The sequence below is a fragment of the Loxodonta africana genome, chromosome 1 (assembly GCF_030014295.1).
Source record: "Loxodonta africana isolate mLoxAfr1 chromosome 1, mLoxAfr1.hap2, whole genome shotgun sequence".
NCBI classification, from domain to species: Eukaryota; Metazoa; Chordata; class Mammalia; order Proboscidea; family Elephantidae; genus Loxodonta; species Loxodonta africana.
Genome location: NC_087342.1, coordinates 175,371,091 through 175,395,914, shown reverse-complemented (window position 1 = coordinate 175,395,914; position 24,824 = coordinate 175,371,091). Strand labels below are relative to the sequence as shown.

At 38.0% G+C, this 24,824-nt stretch overlaps 1 protein-coding gene across 5 annotated transcripts in view; it reads left to right on the top strand.

Moving 5' to 3' along the window:
- Window positions 1-22,969, top strand: part of REV3L (REV3 like, DNA directed polymerase zeta catalytic subunit) — a 209,696-nt gene extending 186,727 nt beyond the window's left edge. For all 5 annotated transcript variants that reach the window (XM_064289897.1, XM_064289891.1, XM_010598962.3 and 2 more), the window contains 6 exons: window positions 3,176-3,290; window positions 9,944-10,081; window positions 11,542-11,732; window positions 12,414-12,660; window positions 16,126-16,335; window positions 21,838-22,969. In XM_064289897.1, the coding sequence (XP_064145967.1) occupies window positions 3,176-3,290; window positions 9,944-10,081; window positions 11,542-11,732; window positions 12,414-12,660; window positions 16,126-16,335; window positions 21,838-21,978 (1,042 nt within the window). In that variant the 3' untranslated portion in view covers window positions 21,979-22,969. The remainder of the gene's footprint in view (window positions 1-3,175; window positions 3,291-9,943; window positions 10,082-11,541; window positions 11,733-12,413; window positions 12,661-16,125; window positions 16,336-21,837) is intronic.
- Window positions 22,970-24,824: the final 1,855 nt, after the last annotated feature.

Genomic DNA, 24,824 nt, shown 5'->3' with positions numbered 1-24,824 from the left:
GAAGCTGTCTAGAGTAATGATTCTTAGGCAGCATAGGGAAGGCATTTGACAGGACACACACCTCCACAGCAGCAAAAGGGCAGTGCAGATCTATAATCAGAATCTCTTGGGAAAATCACCTAGATGTAATTGAGAAAAGCCTCCTAGGTGATTCCAATAAACTGTACCACACCTCATATGAAAATTACTGCTCTAAATGTGTACTGGATCTCTCTAACCAGAAGATGTATATTATTTAATTAGATTAAAAGCATTTTAAAAAAAATAGAAACTCATTTCAAAACAGCCTTTTGCTTTACAGGCTAGTCACCTCCATTCTCCAAAATCTTCCATTAATCCTGACCAGCTCTCATGAAATTTGGCTCCAAATCAAACTGGCCAGAATAGGCTAGATGGACTCAAACAAATCCACTAACACTACTGAGTAAAATCTCAAATATATACCCCATAATAATACCTTTTTAATAATACCTTTAATTTTTTATCACCTTCATTGAGGTATAATTTTTAACAATGAGTGCACAGTAAATAGTCCAAGGAGTCTGACAAATACATAGGCCTGCATAATCAATCACCACCACATTCAGGGTACAGAACATTCCTATCACCCTCGAGTTCCATCATGCCCCTTTGCAGTCAATCCCTCACCATCATCCCCAGGCAACCACCTATCTGATTTCTATTAGCTTAGCTTAGTGTTGCCTATGCTAGAACTTTATAGAAATGTGTGTGTATGTACACGTTAATTTTGAAATGTTTGCATTCATCATTGCATCTGAACATTTTAAGCATAATCTTTCAGAAAAACAGTTGAACAGTTACATATAAAGTTGAGCATACACTTAACATATAACTTAGCAATTCCACTCCTTGCTATTTACCCAAGAGAAATGAAAACATATGTCCACAAAAAGAGTTGTATATGAATTTTCATTGTAGCTTTATTCATAATAGCTCAAAACTATAAATAACCCAAATGTCCATGAATGGATGAATAAAGAAATGGTGGTATATCCATAAGATGGAATACTACTCAGCAATAAAAAGGAACCAATTACTGACACTCTCACAACCTCAATGGATCTCAAAAATATGCCAAGTGAAAGAAACCAGACATATGAGAGTACATACCATATGGTTCTATTTACATAAAATTCTTGAAAAAAAACAAAACCAATCTATAGTAACACAAAGCAGGTCAGTGGTTGCCTGGAGTCAAGAGTAAAGTAGAGAATTATTGTAAAGGAGTGTAAGGGAACTTCTTAGGGTAACAAAAAAGTTCTACATCTTGATTGTGGTGGCTGCTATCCAAGTATTTACATTTGTCAAAATTTCATGGACTTGTACATTAAAAATGTGTTAGTTTTACTATGCATAAATAATACCTCAATAAAATTTATTTAAAAAAACAATCATTCTGTTGAAACAATAAGGCTTTATTGGTGTAATGAGCATCGGCTGGACCTAAAAAAGAAAATATTATTAAAAGTTCGAATCGTTCAGAGTATAGCCTAGCCTGAAGGCATAGTTAACTATTTAAGGCCTGTGTGTTCTGCCGTAGTGAATGTTAAAATTAATTCAAATTGAGACAATTTTTATTTTAAAGACCTTAATTAAAATTGAATATATACTCCTTTTTTTTTTTTAACTTCTCATGTTAGGCAATAAGACAAGTTCTGTCTCCAATATTGGCAGGGAAGGATTTCCAGAGAAACCATCCAAATGGGATTTAAAGTCCAATATGAAAACATTTTAGAAATATGAGGTTGGTTTGTCTCTAAGGCTAGAAACATGTATCAGGAAATCATGTTTCAAGATACTGTTCTTTTCCACTATTTAATGCCTTTCCACTAAAACCGTAAGTGAAGATGAACTTTATAATCTCTCATTTAATTAGCCATTATTTTTGTTGATGTTCAGATTGAGTTATATAATGAGATATAAAATGCCATTATAAAGTTAACTGGATTATAGTAGACGGAAGATGCCCACTACTTTAGTTTTACCAGTTATTTTTGAGAAAATATCCCTTTTCTCTGGGTACTTTTTATCTGTATTAGAAATCCTTTCCTCTTGACCTGCCTACTGCTGGTGGGATTCTACATCAGGGGTATCTTTCTGGAAATCAGTTTCAACAGTATCTTTTTAAAAACCGTAGAAATGTTTATACGCTTTGCCCCAAAATTTTACTTCTAAGAATTTATCCTGAGCATATAATCATAAAATGTGACAAATAACTATTAACCCATTGCTGTCAAGTTGATTCCAACTTATAGTGACCCTATAGGACAGGGTAGAACTGCCCCATGGGGTTTACAAGATGATAAATCTTTATAGAAGTAAACTACCACATCTTTCTCCCACAGAATGGCTGATGGGTTTGAAATGCTGACCTTTCAGTTAGCAGCTGAGCACTTAACCACTGTGCTACCAGGGCTCCTTCAATAACTATTATATATGTAATATTAGCAAAAAAAAAAAATCAACAGCTTAAATTTTCAATAATAGAGATTTGGTTAAAGTGTATCAATTGAAATACTATGCAACTATTAAAATAATGTAGAAAAAAATGACATGGGAAAATGTTCACATTATACCATTAAATGCAAAGAGTAAGTTACTAAACAGTTTCATCTGTGATCCCAAATGAGAAAAGATTTACAGACACACAAAATGTTTATAGTATCTTTTTTCTAGATGGTAGGATTACAGATGGCTGTTTTCATTGTGCTGTTTTGTATTTTCTAACTGTTCTTCAGTGAACATACATTACAGAATATATGTGTGTGTTTTGAAGTTGGGCAGTTCTGGAAAGAAATTCCCTCCCATGTTACAAGTGAATTTTCCATTTCTCTATAAGCACATTTTCTCATATTTAATGATTCATATAACTGTGTGCCATACAAAGCCTTATGCCCAGGACCTTCTTAGCTAGTCTTCGTGTAACTAAACTAGAAATACTGGATGTCTTAAAGATCTGTAACTAGATATACCATGAGTAGACTAAGAAAGTGTGATAAAACATCAAAGCTTAGATAGGAAGCAACCTAATAAAGATGAGTAAGAGAAAAAGGGTTTTCTTTGGTATTAAAGTATTAGCCAGGAAAGTTACTCTCCATGAAATATTTTGTTATAATTACGTTCTCATTACTTTATCTATATTTAATCCCCTTAGTATGTTTGTGCTACTAAAAGGAGCCACTAAGGAGCAGTCTTTTAAGATTGGTCAAGAAATTGCTGAAGCTGTAACTGCTACCAATCCTAAACCGGTGAAATTAAAGTTTGAAAAGGTAAGAGAAATGTAATACTGATAATCACATGTAAAATTCAGATACCTTCTAAAGATTTCTGACTTCTTCAGTGTGTTTTCAGAATCTACAATGGGTCCTGAAAAGTTTTAAATATTTTCTCTCCTGTTCTTGTTGTTAGGCGCCGTAGAGTCGGTTCCAACTCTTAGCGACCCATTGTACTATAGAATGAAACACTGCCCAGGCCTGCACCATGCTCACAGTCATTGTTATGCTTGAGCCCATTGTTGCAGCCACTGTGTCAATCCATCTCCTTGAGGGTCATCCTCTTCTTCGACGACCCTGTACTTTACCAAGCACAATGTCGTTCTCCAGGGACTGATCTCTCCAAGTAACATGTCCAAAGTATGTTAGACGTAGGCTTGCCTTCCTTGCTTCTAAGGAGCATTCTTGTTGTACTTCTTCCAGGACAGATTTGTTCGTTCTTTTGGCAGTCCATGGTATATTCAGTATTTTTCGTCAACACCACAATTCAGAGGTGTCAGTTCTTCAGTCTTCCTTATTCATCGTCCAGCTTTCACATGCATATGATGTGATTGAAAATACCATGGGTTGGGTCAGGTGCACCTTAGTCTTCAAGGTGACATCTTTGCTTTTCAACACTTTCAAGAGGTCTTTTGCAACAGATTTGCTTAACGCAGTGCGTCTCTTGATTTCTTGACCGCTGCTTCCATGGGTATTGATTGTGGATCCAAGTAAAATGACAACTTCAGTCTTTTCTGCATTTATCATGATGTTGCTTTTTGGTCCAGTTGTGAGGACTTTTGTTTTCTTTATGTTCAGGCGTAATGCATACTGAAGGCTGTGGTCCTTGATCTTCCTTAGTAAGTGCTTCAAGTCCTCTTCACTTTCAGCAAGCAAGGTTTTGTCATATGCATAATGCAGGTTGTTAATGAGTCTTCCTACAATCCTGATACCCTGTTCTTCTTCATATAATCCAGCTTCTCGGATTATTTGTTCAGCAAACAGATTGAATAGGTGTGGTGAAAGGATACCACCCTGACGCACACCTTTCCTGTCTTTAAATGACACAGTATCCCCTTGTTCTGTTCCAACAGCTGTCTCGATCTATGTACAGGCTCCTCATGAGCACAATTAAGTGTTCTGGAATTCCAGTTCTTTGCAATATTATCCATAATTTGTTATGATCCACACAGTCGAATGCCTTTGCATAGTCAGTAAAACACAGGTAAACATATTTCTTGTATTCTCTGCTTTCAGCCAACATCCATCTGACATCAGCAATGATATCCCTGGTTCCACGTCCTCTTCTGAATCTGACCTGAATTTCTGACAGTTGCTTGTTGATATGCTGCTGCAGCTGCTTTTGAATGGTCTTCAGCAAAATTTTACTTGCATGTGATATTAATGATACTATTCGATAATTTCCACATTCACTGGGAGCACCTTTCTTGGGAGTCGGCATAAATATGGATCTCTTCCAGTCAGTTGGCCAGGTAGCTGTCTTCCAAATTGCTTGGCATAGACGAGTGACCACTTCCAGCACTGCATCCATTTGTTGAAACATCTCAGTTGATATTCCATCAATTCCTGGAGCCTTGTTTTTCACCAATGCCCTCAGTGCAACTTGTACTTCTTCCTTCAGTTTCATCAGTTCCTGATCATATGCTCTCTGTTGAAATGGTTCAATGTCAGCCAGTTCTCTTTGGTATAGTGACTCTGTGTATTTCTTCCATCTTCTTTTGATGCTTTCTGCGTCATTTAATATTTTCCTCCGTGGAATCCTTCAGTATTGCAACTCAAGGCTTGAATGTTTTCTTCAGTTCTTTCACCTTGAGAAATGCTGAGCATATTCTTCCCTTTTGGTTTTCTATCTCCAGGTTTTTGCACATGTCATTATAATACTTTGTTTCTCAAGCTGCCCTTTGAAATCTTCTGTTGAGTTCTTCTCCTTCATCATTTCTTCCTTTTGCTTTAGCTACTCGATATTCAAGAGCAAGTTTCAGAGTCTCTTCTGACATCCATTTTGGTCTTTTCTTTCTTTTTAATGACCTCTTGCTTTCTTCATGGATGATGTCCTTGATGTCATTCCACAAGTCCTCTGGTCTTCGGATTGGTGTTCAACACATCAAATCTATTTTTGAGATGGTCTCTACCTTCAGGTAGGATATACTCAAGGTCGTACTTTGGCTCTCGTCAACGTGTTCTAATTTTCTTAGGTTTCAACTTCAACTTGCATGTGAGCAATTGATGGTCTGTTGCGCAGTCAGCCCCTGGCCTTGTTCTGACTGATGACATTGAGCTGTTCCATCGTCTCTTCCCACAGATGTAGTTGATTTGATTCCTGTGTATTCCATCTGGCAAGGTCCACGTGCATAGTTGCTGTTTATGTTGCCAGAAAAAGGTATTTGCGATGAAGAAGTCATTGGTGTTGCAGAATTCTGTCATGCGATCTCCGGCATCATTTCTGTCATCAAGGCCATATTTTCCAGCTAACACTCTTCTTTGTTTCCAACTTTTGCGTTTCAATCCCCAGTAATTATCACTGCATCCTGATTACATGTTTGAACAATTTCAGACTGCAGAAGTTGGTAAAAATCTTCAGTTTCTTTATCTGTCACCTTAGTGGTTGGTGCATAAACTTGAATAATAGTCGTATTAACTGGTCTTCCTTGTAGGCCTATGGATATTATCCTATCACTGACAGCATTATACTTCAGGATAGATCTTGAAATGTTCTTTTTTGACGATGACTGCAATGCCATTCCTCTTCAAGTTGCCGTTCCCGGCATAGTAGACCAAATGATTAACCGATTCAAAATGGCCAATACCAGTCCATTTCAGCTCACTAACACCTAGAATATTTATGCATTCCATTTCATTTTTGATGGTTTCCAATTTTCCTAGATTCATACTTCGTACATTCCACGTTCTGGTTATTAATGGATGTTTGCAGCTGTTTCTTCTCAGTTTGAGTTGTGCCACATCAGCAAATGAGGGTCCCAAAAACTTGACTCCATCCACGTCATTAAGGCCAACTCTACTTTGAAGAGGCAGCTCTTCCCCAGTTGTTTTTTGAGGCTGCTGGATCTTTCTTCCTAGTCTGTCTCAGTCTGGAAGATCAGCTGAAACCTATCCGCCATGGGTGACCCTGTTGATACCTGAATATAGGTGGCATAGCTTCCAGCACACAGCGACTTGCAAGCCCCCACAGTATGACAAACTGACAGATATGTGGGGGGTCTCTTCTGTTAGTTTCATATAATTTTCTCAAAAATGTTTTAATTATGTCTTTATATAAGGAAATGATTTTTCTAGTTATTGCTGTGTAACAGACCACCCCAAACTTAGTTTTATTTTACTCAAAAACCATTTCATCATGCTCACAAATTCTCTAGATCAGAAATTAAGAAATGGCACAGCAGGGATAGCATGTCTCTGCTCTACAATGCCTGCATCCTTAGGTGAGCTGAAATTACCTAAATGTGCTCACTCTCATGTCTGGTGGGTAATGCTGGCTGCTGGTTGGAACATCAGCTGGGGCTGTCAGCTGGAACACCTACATCTGGCCTTGGGGCTGCTTGGGCTTCCTCTCACAGCATGATGCCTGGGTTTCAGGAGTGAGCATCCCAAAAGAAACAAAGCAGGCAAAGCTGTTTTGCTTTTTATGACCCACTTTAAGAGTAACACAGAATCACAAGTCTATCTGCATTTAAGGAGTTGGAACATACTAGAGTCACATTGTAAGAAGACCATATAGGATAGGAGATACTGTTGCAATCATTTTTGAAAGGTATAATCTGCCACAAAGACCTTTAACTATTTTCACTGTCTAAAATTTTAGAAAGAGCAAGAGAATGATATGATCAGAACTGTTCAAGGAGGATTAGCCTTTCAGTCGTGTGCAAAATGAATCGGGGAGAGGAGGATCGCAAGAGAGGATACCTCTTGCAACCTTTATAGCCTGAACTAGTGTAATGACAATAGGGAAAAAAAGAAGGTACAATTCAAGAAACATTGAGAAAAAAAAGAATAGGCAAGAATAGGAAGTGATTATTTTAGGAGAGCAAGTATGGAAAAGATAAAAAAGGGGAGAAAAGAATCAAAGGTGACTTCCAAATGTTTATCGTGTACCTACTCTGAACCAATAATTATGCCAGAAGAGATTGAAAGAGGGCTCAGATATGGCATCTGCCCTGAAGAGTGAGCAGTCTAAGTGGGCAGCCAGGCGGGGGGAGAGAAAAATGAGAGAAGAGTGATGAATGTTACTCTTAAAGTTTGTAAGGTTCTGGGGCCGCTCACCTGGTAGAGTGAAGAGCATGCTGTGTGTAGGAATTAACACCATATACAAGAATTAACTCAAAATAGATCACAGACTTAAACATAAAAGCAAAACGTGGAAAACTTAAATGTTTGCAAAACGTGGAAAACTTAAATGTTTGTTGAGGGTTCTGCTGCCCACGTTCATAATCAATACTGGTCTATAGTTTTGTTGTATTGTCTTTGTGGTTTTGGGACAAGAAAGGGCTGGCCTCACAAAATGAGTTGGAAATGGTCCCTCTTCTGTTTTCTGAAAGAAAAAATGTGTAAGATTGGTAAAATTATTTCATCCTTAATTGTTTGTTAGAATTCACCAGTGAAGCCATCTGGACCTTTCTGGAAAGGTTTTTAACTACAAATTCAACGTCTTTAATAGATACTGCAATATTCTAATTTTCTATTTCTTCTTGTGTCAGTTTTGATAACTTGTGGTTGTCAAGAAATATATCTGTTTCTCCTAAATTGTCAGATTTATTGGCATGAACTGTTCATATTTCCTTGCTATGATTTTAATATCTGTAGGATCTCCAGTGATGTCCCACCTTTCATTTTTGATATTGATATCTTGTGTTTTTTCTTAATCAGTCTAGCTAGAGGTTTATTAATTTATTGAACTTTTCAAAGAACCATTTCATTGGTTTCCACTCTATTATTATTTCATTCCTTCTACTTACTTTGGGTTTAGTTTGCTATTCTTCTCCTATTTTTTAATTTGAAAACTTTAATCAGTGATTTTAAATCAATCCTTTTTAAAGCATTTAAAGCCATAGTTTCTTTCTAAACACTGCTTTAGCTGCATGTCACAAATTTTGATATCTTGTGTTTTCATTATCACTCATAATGACCCATGGGTTATTTTGAAGTGTATTGTTTGAGTTCCAAATATTTGAGGATATTCTAAAAATCATTTTGTTATTGTTTCTAATTTAATTCCATTGTGGTCAAAATTTTTTTGTCCAGCATAGAATCTAACTCGATGAATGTTCCCTGTGACCTCGAAAAGCCATGTGTATTCTGTGTGACCTTGAAAAGCCATGTGTATTATGATTGTTGAATAGAATGTTCCATAAATGCCAGTTAAGTTGATTGATAGTGTTTTGAAGCCTTTTTTTTTTTTTTTATTCTTACTGATTTTTTCTAAGAGAGCTGCTGAAATCTTCAACTATTGTTGTAGATTTGCCTATTTTCTTTCTTTCAGTTCTGTCCATTTTTGTTTCATGTATTTCAAAGCTTTCTTATTAGGTGCATACACTTTAAAGATTATATATCTTCTTGATGAACTGACCCTTTTCATTAGTATTCCTTGTCTTGAAATCTACTTTTTTTGATATTAATATAACTACTACCAACTTTTTTGATTAGTATTAGCTTGTATATCTTTTTTCAGTTTTTTATTTTTAACCTTTTTGTATCTTTATATTTAATGTGTATTTCTAATAGTTTACAGTTGGACTTTACTTTTCTATCCAACCTGATAACTTCTGCCTTTTATTTGGGATGTTCAGACTATTTACACTTAATGTAATTATTGATAAAGCTTGGGGGCAGTGGAAAGGACCAAAATAGTTACATCAGGAGGAAAAAAAAACTACACACAAACCCATTGATCCAGAAATTCCGCTTCAAGAAATTTATCCTACAGATTTATTCATGAAAGGTTGTTCACTGGAATACTATTTATAATTCCAAAAGATTGGAAACATCCTAAATGACCATAGTAAGTGACTGGTTACATACATTGTGATATACCCACACAGTGGACTACTATGTAGCTACAAAACAAAATGAGTTTTCTGTACTACGATGGAATACTCTCCAAGATAAGTTACTAAATGAAATAAGCAAAGTGCAGAATGGTATTTATGGTAAACTAGCATTATGGGGAAAAGAAGAGTGTATAATTACCCGTATCTGCTTAGAATATCTCTGGAAGAATATCAAGGAAACCAATAAAAGGAAATACATTATGGGAAGGGAAGGCACAGGCTTGGGGGACAGGGGCTTTTTACTGTACTCTCATAATGTTTTAATTTTGTACCATAAGTAGGTGTTATTAAGGTAATCTTTGTAATTACTTAAGAAGAGATCATTGTTGACTTTTGAGAAAGCAGTGTCAATTGAGGTGGAAGCAAGTGATATTGCAAGAAAAGGAGTGAGTGAGTAGTAAGGAAGTAAAGACCGCTTATTTTTGTGCTTTCATCTCCAGGTGTTAGATCATGAATTTGTCGGGCCCTGAACCATATTTAGAATTTTTATTATTAACATTTGATTAAAGGAAAGAGGGAAATAAAAATAAAATATTCATGGTGGGGGAAAATGGTTATTGAGAAGTCATTTTGTTAATTTCACCATAGGTATATTTGCCCTGTGTCCTGCAAACAAAAAAGAGGTATGTGGGTTACATGTATGAAACACTGGAACAAAAGGACCCAGTTTTTGATGCAAAAGGAATAGAAACAGTTAGAAGAGATTCCTGCCCTGCTGTTTCTAAGGTAAGTTATATCTAATTTGTCTTCATCTTTAGGAAAGAAATATACCCAGAAAAACCCTAACTATCCTTAAACACACATCTAGACGGAGGGACTACAGCCCAATGATTCCTGAGAAATCCATTTCTGATCAAAACGATTTATTTTATTTTAGTCCTTAGTTTCTGACTTCTTCCCATACCTCACCTTTTGTCAAAACTGCTAAAAAGCAACACATGAACTTGGTACGAGTTTCCTGCCTATCAGCAGAAATGACAGTATGATATGGTACCATATGACAACACCCAAACGCTTGGGAGACAGGATAAAGAAATTAGCAACAGAGAAATTTCATAAGTAACATGATCCACCCCAGGTTAACTGACAGTTTACTGGAGTTATCAAATACAAATAAGGGAGATTTCTGAACAGTGGTACTATAACTTACCCAAATTTTCAACCATAGTAATTTTAACCATAGTATTTAGATTTATTTTTTTCTTTATTCATTCTCTGACTTCTTCCATAGCAAACCAAAAAAAAACTAATATAAATGGGAGTAATACTCAACACACTAAGTCTTATGAGAGCATTAAAAGCATAATAGATTGATGGTTGTTTTTAGTATGATGTAAATTTGGGGTATTGTTCAATACTAGTTTCTGGAACAGATATCCAGTACATTCCTTCTCTGCAATCAGAACTATACCTAAGCAAAATTAACAAGCTTATTGTGTAAATGGGAGAAAGATGTGGCCGTCTGCTTCTGTAAAGATTTACAGCCTTGGAAGTCCTATAGGGCAGTTCTGTTGTCCTATAGGGTCGCTATGAGTCGGAATCGACTCGAGGGCAGTAGGTTTGATTTTTTGTTGTTTTTATTGTGTAAATATGTATAGGTTCCAGTCAGTATTCAGAATAAGATAGGAACTTTCGCCTAGATCTAATTTAGATTCAGTGCGCTACAAAAATCCAGTGCACATTCCAAGTAGAAATATTTTCAGTGTAGAAAACTGTCAGCACTAGTATATATTTATGAACACTACAAAAAGGCAAACGACTGATTGCACTGCTTGGTGATACTTAAACTTCTGTCTGTCCACCTGAATCTGGCTCTTTGTTTAGCAGGGTAAATAAACAATTCATGGAATCACGTCTGGCCTTTTGTGCCTAGAGTGCTTTGGCTAGTTAAGAAACACTTACAGGTTTCATGCTGCTCATCACATGGCAAATGTTCATCTGCATACCATTCCAATAAGATTCTCCTCAAACTATATATTCTGTTTTTAGAACTAGCAAGCTATATGAAATCTCCAAAATATTTTTCCATTTCTAGTGATTTTTATTATCCAACGATTATAAGTAACAGATTATTTAGGTAGATCAGCAAGCTACCTCGTAGTGATGTAATTGAAAGTATAACAACAATGATGAAACATACTAGGGGACATTTTGTCTTTATCTGCCTATCTTTTTTTTTTTTTAAGATACTCGAGCGTTCTCTAAAGCTACTATTTGAAACTAGAGACATAAGTCTAATTAAACAGTATGTTCAGCAACAGTGTATGAAGCTCCTGGAAGGGAAGGCCAGCATACAAGATTTTATCTTTGCCAAGGAATACAGAGGAAGTTTCTCTTATAAACCTGGAGCTTGTGTGCCAGCCCTTGAACTTACAAGGTAATAATGTATACAACAGCACAAACCTCAGTACCTGCCAAGTATAGGCCTGAGGCTTTGCACAGCCACAGAGTGAATGAAAAGACACCTAATCCGCAGGCACAAACATACAATCATTTCTTCACCCGCCAACATAAAGCCTCACTGAATGGGAATAGATGCTCTCCCATACTTTGTAAGCTCTGAGGAAGAAGGAGGAGGAACTCTTTCTAGGCTTCCCTGGGGAAACTATTCAGTGGAATTGTAATCTGATTCAGAGCTCAGTTCATTTGTTCTTCCTACCGCAAAATAAGACAGTCCTTAATTACGGGTCTACCAAAGTACTTAGATGGTATCTTTCTGGAATCAGATAATCTAACCAGCTGAATTTTATCTTAAATTTTTAGATTTAGTTCTTTCTCTAAGGAGATGAAAAAACATTTAAAACCAGTTGCTATCTGCCAACTCATATATTATTTTCCAGGTAGCAGTGATTTACAGAGTAAGTTTCAAACCCTTACATCAAATCGACATGGTCTCAACTAAGTGATGTATATAAAGTTCTCAAGGCAGTTGTAACTGTAACTTGGAGGTACCCCTTGTAGATTTCCCATTGTCTCATTATTGTTTCTCGCCTAATTTGCTGAAAAAATGCCTTCCATGACAATCTTTGAATGTGTATTTTATTTTTGGATTTACTAGGAAAATGCTTACTTACGACCGGCGCTCTGAGCCTCGAGTTGGGGAGCGAGTGCCATATGTCATCATTTATGGGACCCCGGGAGTACCACTTATCCAGCTAGTAAGGCGCCCAGTAGAAATCTTGCAGGACCCGACTCTGAGACTGAATGCCACTTACTATATCACCAAGCAAATCCTTCCACCCCTGGCAAGAATCTTCTCACTTATTGGTATTGATGTCTTCAACTGGTATCATGAATTACCAAGGGTAAGCTTACTATATCCCCCGCGTGTCTGTCAGTTTCTCATGCTGTGGAGGCTTGTGTGTTACTGTGATGCTGGAAGCTATACCACTGGTATTCAAATACTAGCAGGGTCACCCACGGTGGACAGGTTTCAGCTGAGCGTCCAGACTAAGACTAGGAAGAAGGACCCGGCGGTCTACTTCTGAAAAATGTTAGCCAGTAAAAACCTTATGAATAGCAGTGGAACATTGTCTGATACAGTACCAGAAGATGAGCCCCCCCAGGTTGGAAGGCATTCAGAAGACAACTGGGGAAGAGCTGTCTCCTCAAAGTAGAGTCAGCCTTAACAATGTGGATGGAGTCCAGCTTTCAGGACAATGAATAAGGAAGACCAAAGAAGAGCTGATGCCTTTGAATTGTGGTGTTGGTGAAGAATATTGAATATACCATGGACTGCTAAAAGAACGATCAAATCTGTCTTGGAAGAAGTACAACCAGAATGCTCCTTAGAAGCAAAAATGACAAGACTACGTCTCACATACTTTGGACATGCTATCAGGAGGGATTAGTCCCTGAAGAAGGACATAATGCTTAGTAAAATAGAGGGTCAGTGAAAAAGAGCAAGACCCTCAATGAGATGGATTGTCACAGTGGCTGCAACATTGGGCTCAAGCATAGCAACAACTGTGAGGATGGCACAGGACCAGGCAGTATTTCGTTCTGTTGTGCACAGGGTCGCTATGAGTTGGAACCGACTCAACAGCACCTAACAACAACAAGCTTACTATATAGTACCTGAGCTATAGTAGAGAGCGATTTCATTTAAAATCCCCAATAAAACAAAAAATTTTAGTTACGTTCTGTGAGAGGTAAAGCAAATACTCTGTTATCCTAAACAGGCCAAGATACCATACTCTCTGGTTTCCTAAAAGAGAAACTTTTAAGTTTTCTACAGACACCTCAGCTTCTGTCAGGTTGGCCAAATTATAGAACTATTAAAATAAATCCCAAAGTAAACACTAAACCACAAAACAACTTGGAATAAACCAGCTAATAGAAAATAAATGAAGGAAAGCAAAAATACCTTCAAAATAGATGTTTTAAAAATGTGCAGGCACAAACAGATATATGCACAGCCATGTTTACTGCAGCTCTGTTTACAACAGCAGAAAGCTGGAAGCAACCAAGGTGTCCATCAACAGATGAATGGGTAAATAAACTGTGGTATATTCACACAATGGAATACTACGCATCGATAAAGAACAGTGACAAATCCATGAAACATTTCATAACATGGAGGAACCTGGAAGGCATTATGCTGAGCGAAATCAGTCAGAAGCAAAAGGACAAATATTGTATAAGACCACTATTATAAGATCTTGAGAAATAGTATAAACTGAGAAGAACACATACTTTTGTGGTTATGAGGGGGGGAGGGAGGGAGGGAGGGAGAGGGTTTTTTACTGATTAATTAGCAGATAAGAACTGCTTTAGGTGAAGGGAAGGACAACACTCAATACATGGAAGGTCAGCTCAACTGGACTGGACTGGACCAAAAGCAAAGAAGTTTCCAGGATAAACTGAATACTTCAAAGGTCAGCGGAGCAAGGGCAGGGGTTTGGGAACCATGGTTTAAGGGGATTTCTAAGTCAACTGGCAAAATAATTCTATTATGAAAACATTCTGCACCCACTTTGCAATGTGGCCTCTGGGGTCTTAAATGCTAACAAGCAGCCATCTAAGATGCATCAATTGGTCTCAACCCACCTGGAGCAAAGGAGAATGAAGAACACCAAGGCCACACGACAACTAAGAGCCCAAGAGACAGAAAGAGCCACATGAACCAGAGACCTACATCATCCTGAGACCAGAAGAACTAGATGGTGCCCGGCCATAATAGATGACTGCCCTGACAGGGAGCACAATAGAGAACCCCTGAGGGAGCAGGAGATCAGTGGGATGCAGACCCCAAATTCTCATAAAAAGACCATACTTAATGGTCTGGCTGTGACTAGAGGAATCCCGGCGGTCATGGTCCCCAAACCTTCTGTTGGCACAGGACGGGAACCATCCCCGAAGACAATTCATCAGACATGAAAGGGACTGGACAGTGGGTGGGAGAGAGATGCTGATGAAGAGTGAGCTAATTATATCAGGTGGACACTTGAGACTGTGTTGGCATCTCCTGTCTGGAGGGGGGATGGGAGGGAATAGAGAGAGTTGGAGGCTGGCAAAGTTTTCACGAAAGGAGAGACTGGAAGGGCTGACTCATTAGGGGGAGAGCAAGTGGGAGTAAGGAGTAAGATGTATATTAACTTATATGTGACAGACTGACTTGATTTGTAAACGTTCACTTGAAGCTCAAAAAAAGTTAATAATAAAAAAAAATGTGCAGGATGTAGTATCCAGACATAGTCTTAAAGAAATAATTTTAAAGTAGCATATTAAAACATTCAGTGTGAAGTCTTAACAAAGGGAGTTCAGCTTGCTTGGACTCTTAAGTTTACTTATTAGAAGCCTAAAGGAGCAATACTTGATCCTGTAATAACCTGGGATACATTTTTCTAGAAGACTAGTAATTTTTATCTACTGGTTAAAATTCACTTCAGATCTGCTTAGTCATTGCTGTTATCTCAGACTATGAAAGGCAACGGTATTCAGAGAAACTGATAAAGAAAGTTTGATAAATCATTTCTACTTTCTTGATAGCACTTAAGAGTCTAAAGGAAATGAGTAAACTAGAAAACTGAGGTCGAAGCTGTGCCTTAGAGGCTTTGTACTGACCTATAATGCTGAATCCTGGTGCTAAACCAGGAAGCTCACTTCTTTTACTATTGTTTTTATTACGTTACTAGCAAGAGTGTTAAACCAATGGTATTCATAAGAGACTGACCTAAAAGCTTTTATGCAAAGTAATTTATAAGACTCCAGGAGAAATAATATGATAATGTTATTTCAATGTAAAAAGAGTACCAGAAGACAAGTCTTAGAAACCAATGTTAACTTTAAATGAAGAGTTCTTAGGTGACACATATCTAAATAAATCTGAAATGCTCCAGGTTTACTTTTCTTGGATTTTCCCCCCATATTGCTCAATAAGCAATCTGCAAGTTGTTATCTTTGTTGTTTTCAATCTTCCACCTGCCTTATTTCCATGACCCAATTTGTGCAGCTTTAAACGGTACCCCCTCTCAACCTGAATTTCTCCCATTTCCTCTGCCCTATATGATCTCATACATCTATGTTTCTCAACCAAAAAGCAGACTGGTGGCAGGGGATCATTAAATATCTAATGATACTAAGACAAAAGCAAGGACTTTTTTAATCTCTAATTGCCCAGTGTCTACAACAGTGTCTGCCACATAGTAGGTACTCAGTATTTGTTGAATGAATGAATGAAATAATGCCTACGTAAACCTGTAATTAGCATGAGAATAGCAGCTTTGCTGTGAAGCTGGCTCAGACTTAATTTCCAAATGTTTCTATAGATCCAGAAAGCTACCAGCTCCTCTCGAAGTGACCCTGAAGGGCGGAAAGGCACTATTTCACAATATTTCACTACCTTACACTGTCCTGTGTGTGATGACCTGACTCAACATGGCATCTGTTGTAAATGTCGGAGCCAGCCTCAGCATGTCACAGTCATTCTCAACCAAGAAATTCGAGAGTTGGAACGCAAACAGGAGCAACTTGTAAAGGTACACCCTTCTTCAGTAGGCCCAGAATCACAAGCGACCAGATTCTTTAGGGAAATGTAGTAATCTTTTGAGGTGTAGTATGAAACATGAAACTGGTGTGAAAAGTGGAATGAGGGTTCTAAACTGATAAACTTCTTAAAATCTCAAAAATTCTATAGTTATTAAAAATGGTTTTTTTTTTATAATTTATTGTTTTTGTTTTGATGGAATGGTGTATCATGTTTATTAAGATCTAGAACTAGAATGTCCATCCAATTTTTTCTATAATAGTACTAGAAAAAGGTTTTTTTATCTACACTAATCATTCTCACAAAAATCTGATTGTCCTAGAGAATTGCTGGTAAACTTCGGAAGATTCACAACGACAAGTGTCCAAATAGAACATTAATAGTTAACATGATTGAATATTTTTATGTGCCAAAGACTGTTCCAGGCACTTTCACAGATAGGTAAACTGACATAGGAGGTTAAGTAATTTACTCCATGTTATATTGCTAATAAGTGGCAGAGTTGAGATATAGACAACATGCAGAGATGACTTTCCAAATGTGGAAATTCTAGTAGAAGAAAACCAACAGACATCTCTTGAGGTAAGCCAGAAAAAGACATCTAAAGAAAAATCGGCATAGCACATTTTTTAAAAAACAAAGAAATATATTTCTTGAATAATTGTATCTTATGCCATCATATTTTTAAGTTACATGTTTAACTTATAGGCTAGAGAAGGACAATTTTGGGGTAAGGTTTGGTTTAGTTTGTTTAGAAGAACAATATAAAGTTATTGAAACATTTTAAAAATTAACCCAATAATTGAGAGAGAGCATGATTTAGTGGAAAGTGAATCAAGCTGATAGTAAGGACATCAGGATTCTATTCTAGACTTCATAACATTGCGCAAGTCCCTTGGCCTCAGTTTTGTCAAGTATAAAATGAAAAGGTTGATAAGATGCTCTTTCTAAGGTACCATCTAGCCCTAACATTCTAAATTCTCTTATGCAGTTTTTTATAGCAGCTTTTCTACTTACGCACCTAATATGATCCGACCACCAATGTATAAAGGCCAGACTTTGTACCATGTCCTAAAGTTAGATTTTGAACAAAGACATTATAGATCCACACAGCCTGTTATTAGGAAAACTTAAGTGAACAGGAAGAGGAACAATCTCTTAGGAGACTAGACTCAGAAATTTCAGTGATTCATTCAGGGGTTTGCAACCAGTGTCATGAAACAAGCTGTGTATAAATTGTTGAGTGGGAAACTAATTTGCTCTGGAAACTTTCACAACAATAAAATGCACAAAAAGAAAAAAAAGAATTTCAGTGATTATGGAGAGCTCAGCTTCTAACCAGGAGGTCAGCAGTTTAAATCCACCAGCCGCTCCTTGGAAACCCTATGAATCAGTTCTACCCTGTCCTGCAGGGTCCCTATGAATCAGAATTAACTCGATGGCAACGGGTTTGCTTTTTTTTAATTTCTTTGTTTTATAGAAAGATTAATAAAGTATAGACTATTTCCTTTGCATCATTTTAGCTGCTGCAGTTTGTACTGGTAGAAAATTCTTAACAGTAGAGAGTTAAGACTTAAGCCAGTCATCTTTAATGCTTTAATCAGCTTTCATTAAGGGTGGTAGAGTCTAAAAGATAGTTATTTGGGCGCAACCACAGAGGCCGAGCTTCTGGAAATAAGTTGACTCTTCCTTCTGTCTGCATTCAGTCTGCTAAATAGCTCTTAAGTGTCCTCACTCTTCTCTTTCCCTTCTGTCACCACCCTAGCTGAAACCACTGTTCTCTCTAATCTAAACTGTAACAGCCTCCAAACCCATCTCCCTGCCTCCAGGTTTTGCCCCCATCCTATCCATTCTGGACACTGTAGCTAGAAAGATCTTTACAAAATATAAATCTAGTGCATGCTCTGCCTCTCTCTGTCTTCTTCTCCTTCTCTCTCTGGTTTACAAGGCTATCCCCATTCTGGCACCTGCCTGCTACCTCTTTATCACCATTTCTTGTCCTCTTCCCTGTCACACTGTACCCTCTATCCATACCATACTGAACCTCCTATAGGTCCATGAAACCCAAACCAGACCCATTGCTGTCAAGTCAATTCCGACGCATAGCAACCCTATTGGCCAGAGTAGAACTACCCCATAGGGTTTCCAAGTAGCAGTTGGTGGATTCAAACTGCTGACCTTTTAGTTAGCAGCTGAGCTGTTAACCATTGAGCCACCAGGGCTCCATAGGTCCATGAATGCTCCTTAGTCTCTCCTACCTCCTAGCCTTTAAATATTCTGTTCCCTCTGCCTGGAACACTTTCTCCTACCCCTACAAATCACCTGAGAGGAATCAGCATAAACCCCTAGACCAGATGAAGTGTTCCCTACAGTGGGCTCCCTGTCATAACCTCCTCTGCTTTACTGTTTTACTGTGATTACGTGTGTGTCTGTCTGCCCCATTAAATACCAAGTGAACTCAGTGAAGGCAAGAAATTTCCCTTGTTAGCGTCTAGTACACAGAGTAAATGTGAGCAGTACCTCCAGAGTTCCATTAAGGTCAGAGGCTGCATATGTTCTCTTCTCTGGACTTTCCTGTCTTCTACCCTCAGCTACAAACACTGTACTAGTTGGTGCCATTAATTTAACCAGAACGTTCTTCAAAATTAGGTATTATTTCTTATAAAAGTGCAATTCTGAAAGAAGTATTGTTTATAAGTATGGCTCGTTTATCATCTTGCAAGAAATATTTTTAACTTCAGTTTAAAAAAAAAAGTGAGCCTGTAGTGCATTAAATAATCCATAGAAACTTTCATAAAGCAGAAACGACAGATGTAATGAGAAATAGACAGAAACATACCGGTAAAAGGAGATTTATGACATCGCTCTTAGACCAAAACAGTTAAAGTGATCAGGATATAGGTAAGGTTATACCCAAAAACCAAATCCACTGCAGTCAGGCTGATTCCGACTTGTACTGACCCTGTAGGACAGAGTAGAACTGCCCCATATGGTTTCCAAGGAGTGCCTGGTGGATCTGAACTGCTGATCTTTTGGTTAGCAGCCTTAGGTCTTAAAACCACTACGCCACCAAGGTTTCCAAGTAAGGTTACAGAAGATCTAAATAACATGCTAAGGTAGACCTTATGCCTATTTATCAATTTCTGTAACCCAGTACTAGAGAATACACCTTTTCAGATATTCATAGAATGTTAAAAACTGACCATAAAATTTGTAAAGAAAACCTCAGTAAATTTCAGAAAGAAATATTTTATCAATTCAATGCCATAAAACTAGTAATTTATAACAAACTCAGAAAACAAAATGATCCTTTCACTTGAAGATTCTAGCACTCCTTATTAAATAAGACGACGCTTCGTCTCCGACTCTAGCAGACTGATAGCAGAGTTCAGAGAAATATTTATCACCTAAACACTTTTAATAATAAACATAAAAGAATGAAAACAAATGAATTAAGCATCTGACTGAAAACTTTTTTTTTAATTAAGTAAGCCAAAAAAAGCCAAAGGACAGCAAAAAGAATCAATAAAGGTTAAAGCAGAGTTGTTCAAATATCTGTTTCCCTGTGAACTACAAAGTAAGTGTTCAGGTTGTGGTATTTACAGTTTTAATTGTAAGCCTGAAACCAGCTATAACGCTCTGGGTTTAAGTCACAGGTAAAGGATCATGAAACTAACCACTGAGTTAAATTTAGTGAGGCAGGTAATTCCATCCTGGCGTATTTATCAGACATGCACAGAGTGCTTAAGTATTTATCAGTTCGTCCTGGCACCTGAAGGTAGCTATAGCACATAGAGCTGGAATACAGAAATTCTGTATTTGGGGACAGATTTGAGTCTCTTGGCAGAGATCTAACTAGTGAAAGGGTTCATAATAGAATATTATGCTCAGATGTCATAGAACAGACTGAAGCACATGCTTCTAAACAGTTTGCTTGCGGGAATATTGTAATATTGGATATAATAACCCGTGTACTCAGGAAAATGTGCCCTTCAATTGACTGGATGATACTGGGGCAAAGGACAGAAATGCACTCCCTGTCAGACATTGCTATAACAGAAGCTCTTTGATAATACAGATCAAAGAATTTACTAGAGCACATTTGATTTCTCTCTTAAAAGACAAGCTAGAGTAGTTGTGGCTGCTGGGTATCCCTTTTTTAAATCACTGGGATACCCTGTTCAAGTGAAAAATCAGCCTGTATTTCCTTGACCCTTGGGGTCCTCATTAGTATCCTTTTTAATTTTTTGATGTTTTTCAAATCTTTTTTAACTGTATGTGTGACTTGAGACTTTCGGAGTATTATTTAAAAGCTGATAATTGTGTAAGACATTCTCATGCTCTCCTCTTTTTAGTAATTACCATGTATTATTTTCCTTTAGATCAGGTCTTATACGTGAGAATCACCAGGGAGCCATAAGAAGTACAGATTCTTAAAAGGCTCTCAGGCTCAGAGATTTCTGATTCTTTGGTCTGGAATGAGCTCAGACAGGAGTATGTTTTTAAGCTCATCTATAGCCAGGGTTGAGAACCACTGGTCTAGACTACGGGCAGTCCCTGGGTTATGCACTTCTGACTTACGGATGACTCGTACTTGCCCTTTAATGTTATATAAATTTGCCCTCACTTTGAAAAGACTGAACCAACCCCTACTCGAAGAGATTCTTCATTACAATCACCTTCACTTGCTGCACGTGCAGCTTTTAAATCATTGAAAAGCCTTTGAGCCTTTTCTTTCACTAAAAAACCAAACCCGTTACCATTGAGTTGATTCTGACTCATAGCGACCCTATAGGACAGAGTAAAACTGCCCCACAGAGTTTCCAAGGGGCGCCTGGTGGATTTGAACTGCCGACCTCTTGGTTAGCAGCCATAGCACTTAACCACTACAGCACCAGGGTTTCCTCTTGCACTAAAGTAAGGCTAAATAAGAACCTATGCACCCGTTCCAACTTAACGACAAACTCGACACAGAGACAGGAACAGGTCTCATTCAGTACCCAGGGACTGTCTTACTGCTTTCAAATTCATATCATTTGGTTTCTTCATACTGACATTTTCTCTTCTGAAATATTGGCCTTTTTTTTTAATGATTAGCACATAAAAAGATAAATCTAAGTCATTTTTTAAAAAGTATTTATATATAGTTCAATTGAGAGACATTCTTTGAGTGGTAAGTACGTAGCTTATTAAATGGATTTTAATGTAATAGGATTCTACTGTAAATGAAAGTTGATCTCGGGGATGAAACAAATCACTAGGTAATTTTGTACACTATGTTTTGTGAAATAATGTCCTTTAGAAATGTCTCAACATAGGGTAGGATAGGGTTAGACTTCTAAGAGATGAAAATTACTGAAACTTCTGCAGTGTATTGTCATATGTCTGCCATTAGTCTGTAGAGGTCAGAAAAGACGGATTATAAAAGTCTGTTGTTTACACATATACACAGAAACTTTTCCTATTGTTTTATCTATTTCTCTTATGCTTTCAGATATGCAAGAACTGTACAGGTTGCTATGATCGACATATCCCGTGTGTCTCTCTGAACTGCCCTGTACTTTTCAAACTCTCTCGAGTAAATAGAGAATTATCCAAGGCACCGTATCTCCGGCAATTACTAGACCAGTTTTGAATTGTCAGTATCACAGAATTCCGGGTGCTATATTTTTCAGTGTTTACCACTAAACTGTTGTGCATGGTGCTTTTTCAACTTTCATCGAGTCAAGGATGTTCATTGTCTGTCTATTCTCTGAAGACTATGAAGACTTTTATGCTAACGGAATTAAAAATTGTACTTGTTGATCTCTGAGTAGTTCACTTCTTAGAACGTACAAATTTCTCATTCTTTCACCTTTTTAACATTGTTTTATAATGCAGGTGTTGAAATTGCTCCAGTATGTGTGCCATCTTGTAAATCCATTTGAGTAGATCATGTTTACTTCCCTATGGAAGGAGCACTGAAAACCTCTTATAAGAAAAACATTCGTGTGTTTCCTTGAACTGTCTGTATCAAGACGTGTTACTTAGAGATATCCATTCACTTTATAATTTTGACTGCGAAATATTTTGTAAATACACTTTTTTACTTTTCAAACAACTGAGTAAAATAACGTGCAATGAATTTTATACAGATGATTTTCAAGTTGTTTGGTATATTTCCTCTAGGTTTTGCTTGACTCGAAGTAGATTTGTTATTTTGATCCCAACTGTGCCAATAGTACCATGTGTGGCATTTTGAACCATTATTTTCTAAAACCGCTGTCTTGCTTTAGCTATTAATGGGGCATTGTGAGGAACTGTGCAAAGACATTTTTGTTACAAACCTGTGGGCCTGTTGCAATACTTTAAAAATTTTATTCCATTTTTGCTTGTTTTGTATAGACATTTCTATTGCTCCTAAATATGCTTAAAATATTTTCTTTCGTTATGTACTGTACAGTTAATCTTATTTGCCATCATCTTGAACACAAAATGTGTATTTAGAATATTTGTATAACTGTATAAAATGAAAAAGGAATTATGTGGTCAGTGCATTGTTTTCTAAACTGGAAATCATTTTGTTTTAAAAGTTAATAATGGAAACCATATTAAAATTGAATAAAGTATGAAATATGGCAGTGTGATTTTATCTTGCTATAAATGGTATTATCTGCGTTTGTTCTATAAGCCCATGTTGGTTGCATCTTACCTTATCCTTTCCTGAGTTTTAATTAGTTAAATTGTAATAATGACATGGCAGAGGCATCTCACCTCCTCTAACTTCACAAGGAGGAAGGAGAATCAAGAATAACAGCCCAAGGCCGATTCCTGTGAGACAGCGGTCAGACACCTCTTCTCCCCAGCCTTTTTTTAACGAATTGTGACACATTCTGTCTCTCCCACAGCACACTCAACTTCTCTGCTGAGTTCAATTAATTCATTGCAATGGCCATGCAGAACTCACAGACAATACTCAGGATTACGGGGTTTATTAGGGAAGTAAGAGGTTACAATTTGGGTTCAGGTGCTCAGGGTGCAGCTCTTCAATCAGCCTCTTCTCAGCTGTGCCCCCAGCCAGGTCTCTTCCTGGTCCTCAGCCTGGCCTCTTCTCTGCTCGGGCAACTGTTAGAAAGCTCTTTTAGCTTTGCCGAAGTGCTCAGAGGCACCCCGTTCTGCCGGTAAGCCTTGGCCCAAAGGCACTCAACTCTAGCTCCATGGGTCAGCAAACCTAGCTCTACCAAGTGCCCAGAGGCACCCTACTCGGCCTGCAAGCCTCCTGCCTGATGGCACTCAGCTTTCTCACTCCGTGGGCCAGAAGGCTCACAAGTCGTCGCTTATCACTCCTGCGTCTGCTTCTCGCTGTCTTAGGTGTTACAGCTCTCTCTTTCGGTCTCCTGCTTCCAGGAGATTCTCAGCGCAGGGATTCCAGGTCCAAAGGACACATTCCACTCCTGGCTCTTCCTTCTTGGTGGTGGTGAGATCCTGTCCTTCGGCCTCGGGATGGCTCATTTTAAGCCTTAGCAGGATGGCAAAACTGACCAATTCCTTCATTAGTTTCATATACCTTATTTGCATAGTCACACTCAGTCATTGTGAGTCACAAAGACTATGGCTGAAAGGACCATATTAAGTAATTCATTGCATCACAGGCCACCCCTTGGCTGTTCTAGCCATTGGCCTTTTCATATTTGAAAGATTAACTTTCCCTGTTCAATCATTTTACCAATCCAAAACAGTCATTAACAACTAGTCTTTCAGTACAGCAGAGTCCTCCGGATGAGATTACTCAGGTACATGCCACTCAGGTCTGCTACAGGTGCCCATCTGATCTGGTCAGATTCTCCGAAGAGTCAGCTCAGCTTCACCCTTTCTGGCCTCTTGACAAAATTTTACAAAAAAAAAACACATTGCCATTGAGTCGACTCTGACTCATAAACCAAAACCAAACCCACTGCCGTTGAGTCGATTCCGACTCATTGCGACCCTATAGAACAGAGTAGAACTGCCCCCATAGAGTTTCCAAGGAGCGCCTGGCGGCTTCGAACTGCCGACCTTTTGGTTAGCAGCCGTAGCACTTAACCACTACGCCATCAGGGTTTCCAAATCTAACTTGGAGAAGATTATTTCCTTGCCCTGAGCCTCATGAGGTATCTGCATAGCAAAACCTTTAAGGGGCTTTAGGTACAGCCACTGTACTCCAGTCCAGCAGTGCCTCCTCCTTAGTCCACTGCTTCATAGTTACTGCTCCACAATTAGTTTTTGCAATCGCAACCCTGTTAACAGTCAGCCCTCAAAACTGAGTCATATAATCCTATCAGCATCTTCCCCCACCCTCCTGCCCAGACGTATCAGAGAGAGGAATTATTCAGTGGGCGTCCTCCCTTTCCCCCCTGTTTTAAGTATAAGCACACCCACAAAAGTGTGTAAGCCAGCCATTTCATGCCTTTACCTGTCTTCATTTTAGATGGCCAATTTTTAAATTGCCCATTTTTTTATCAA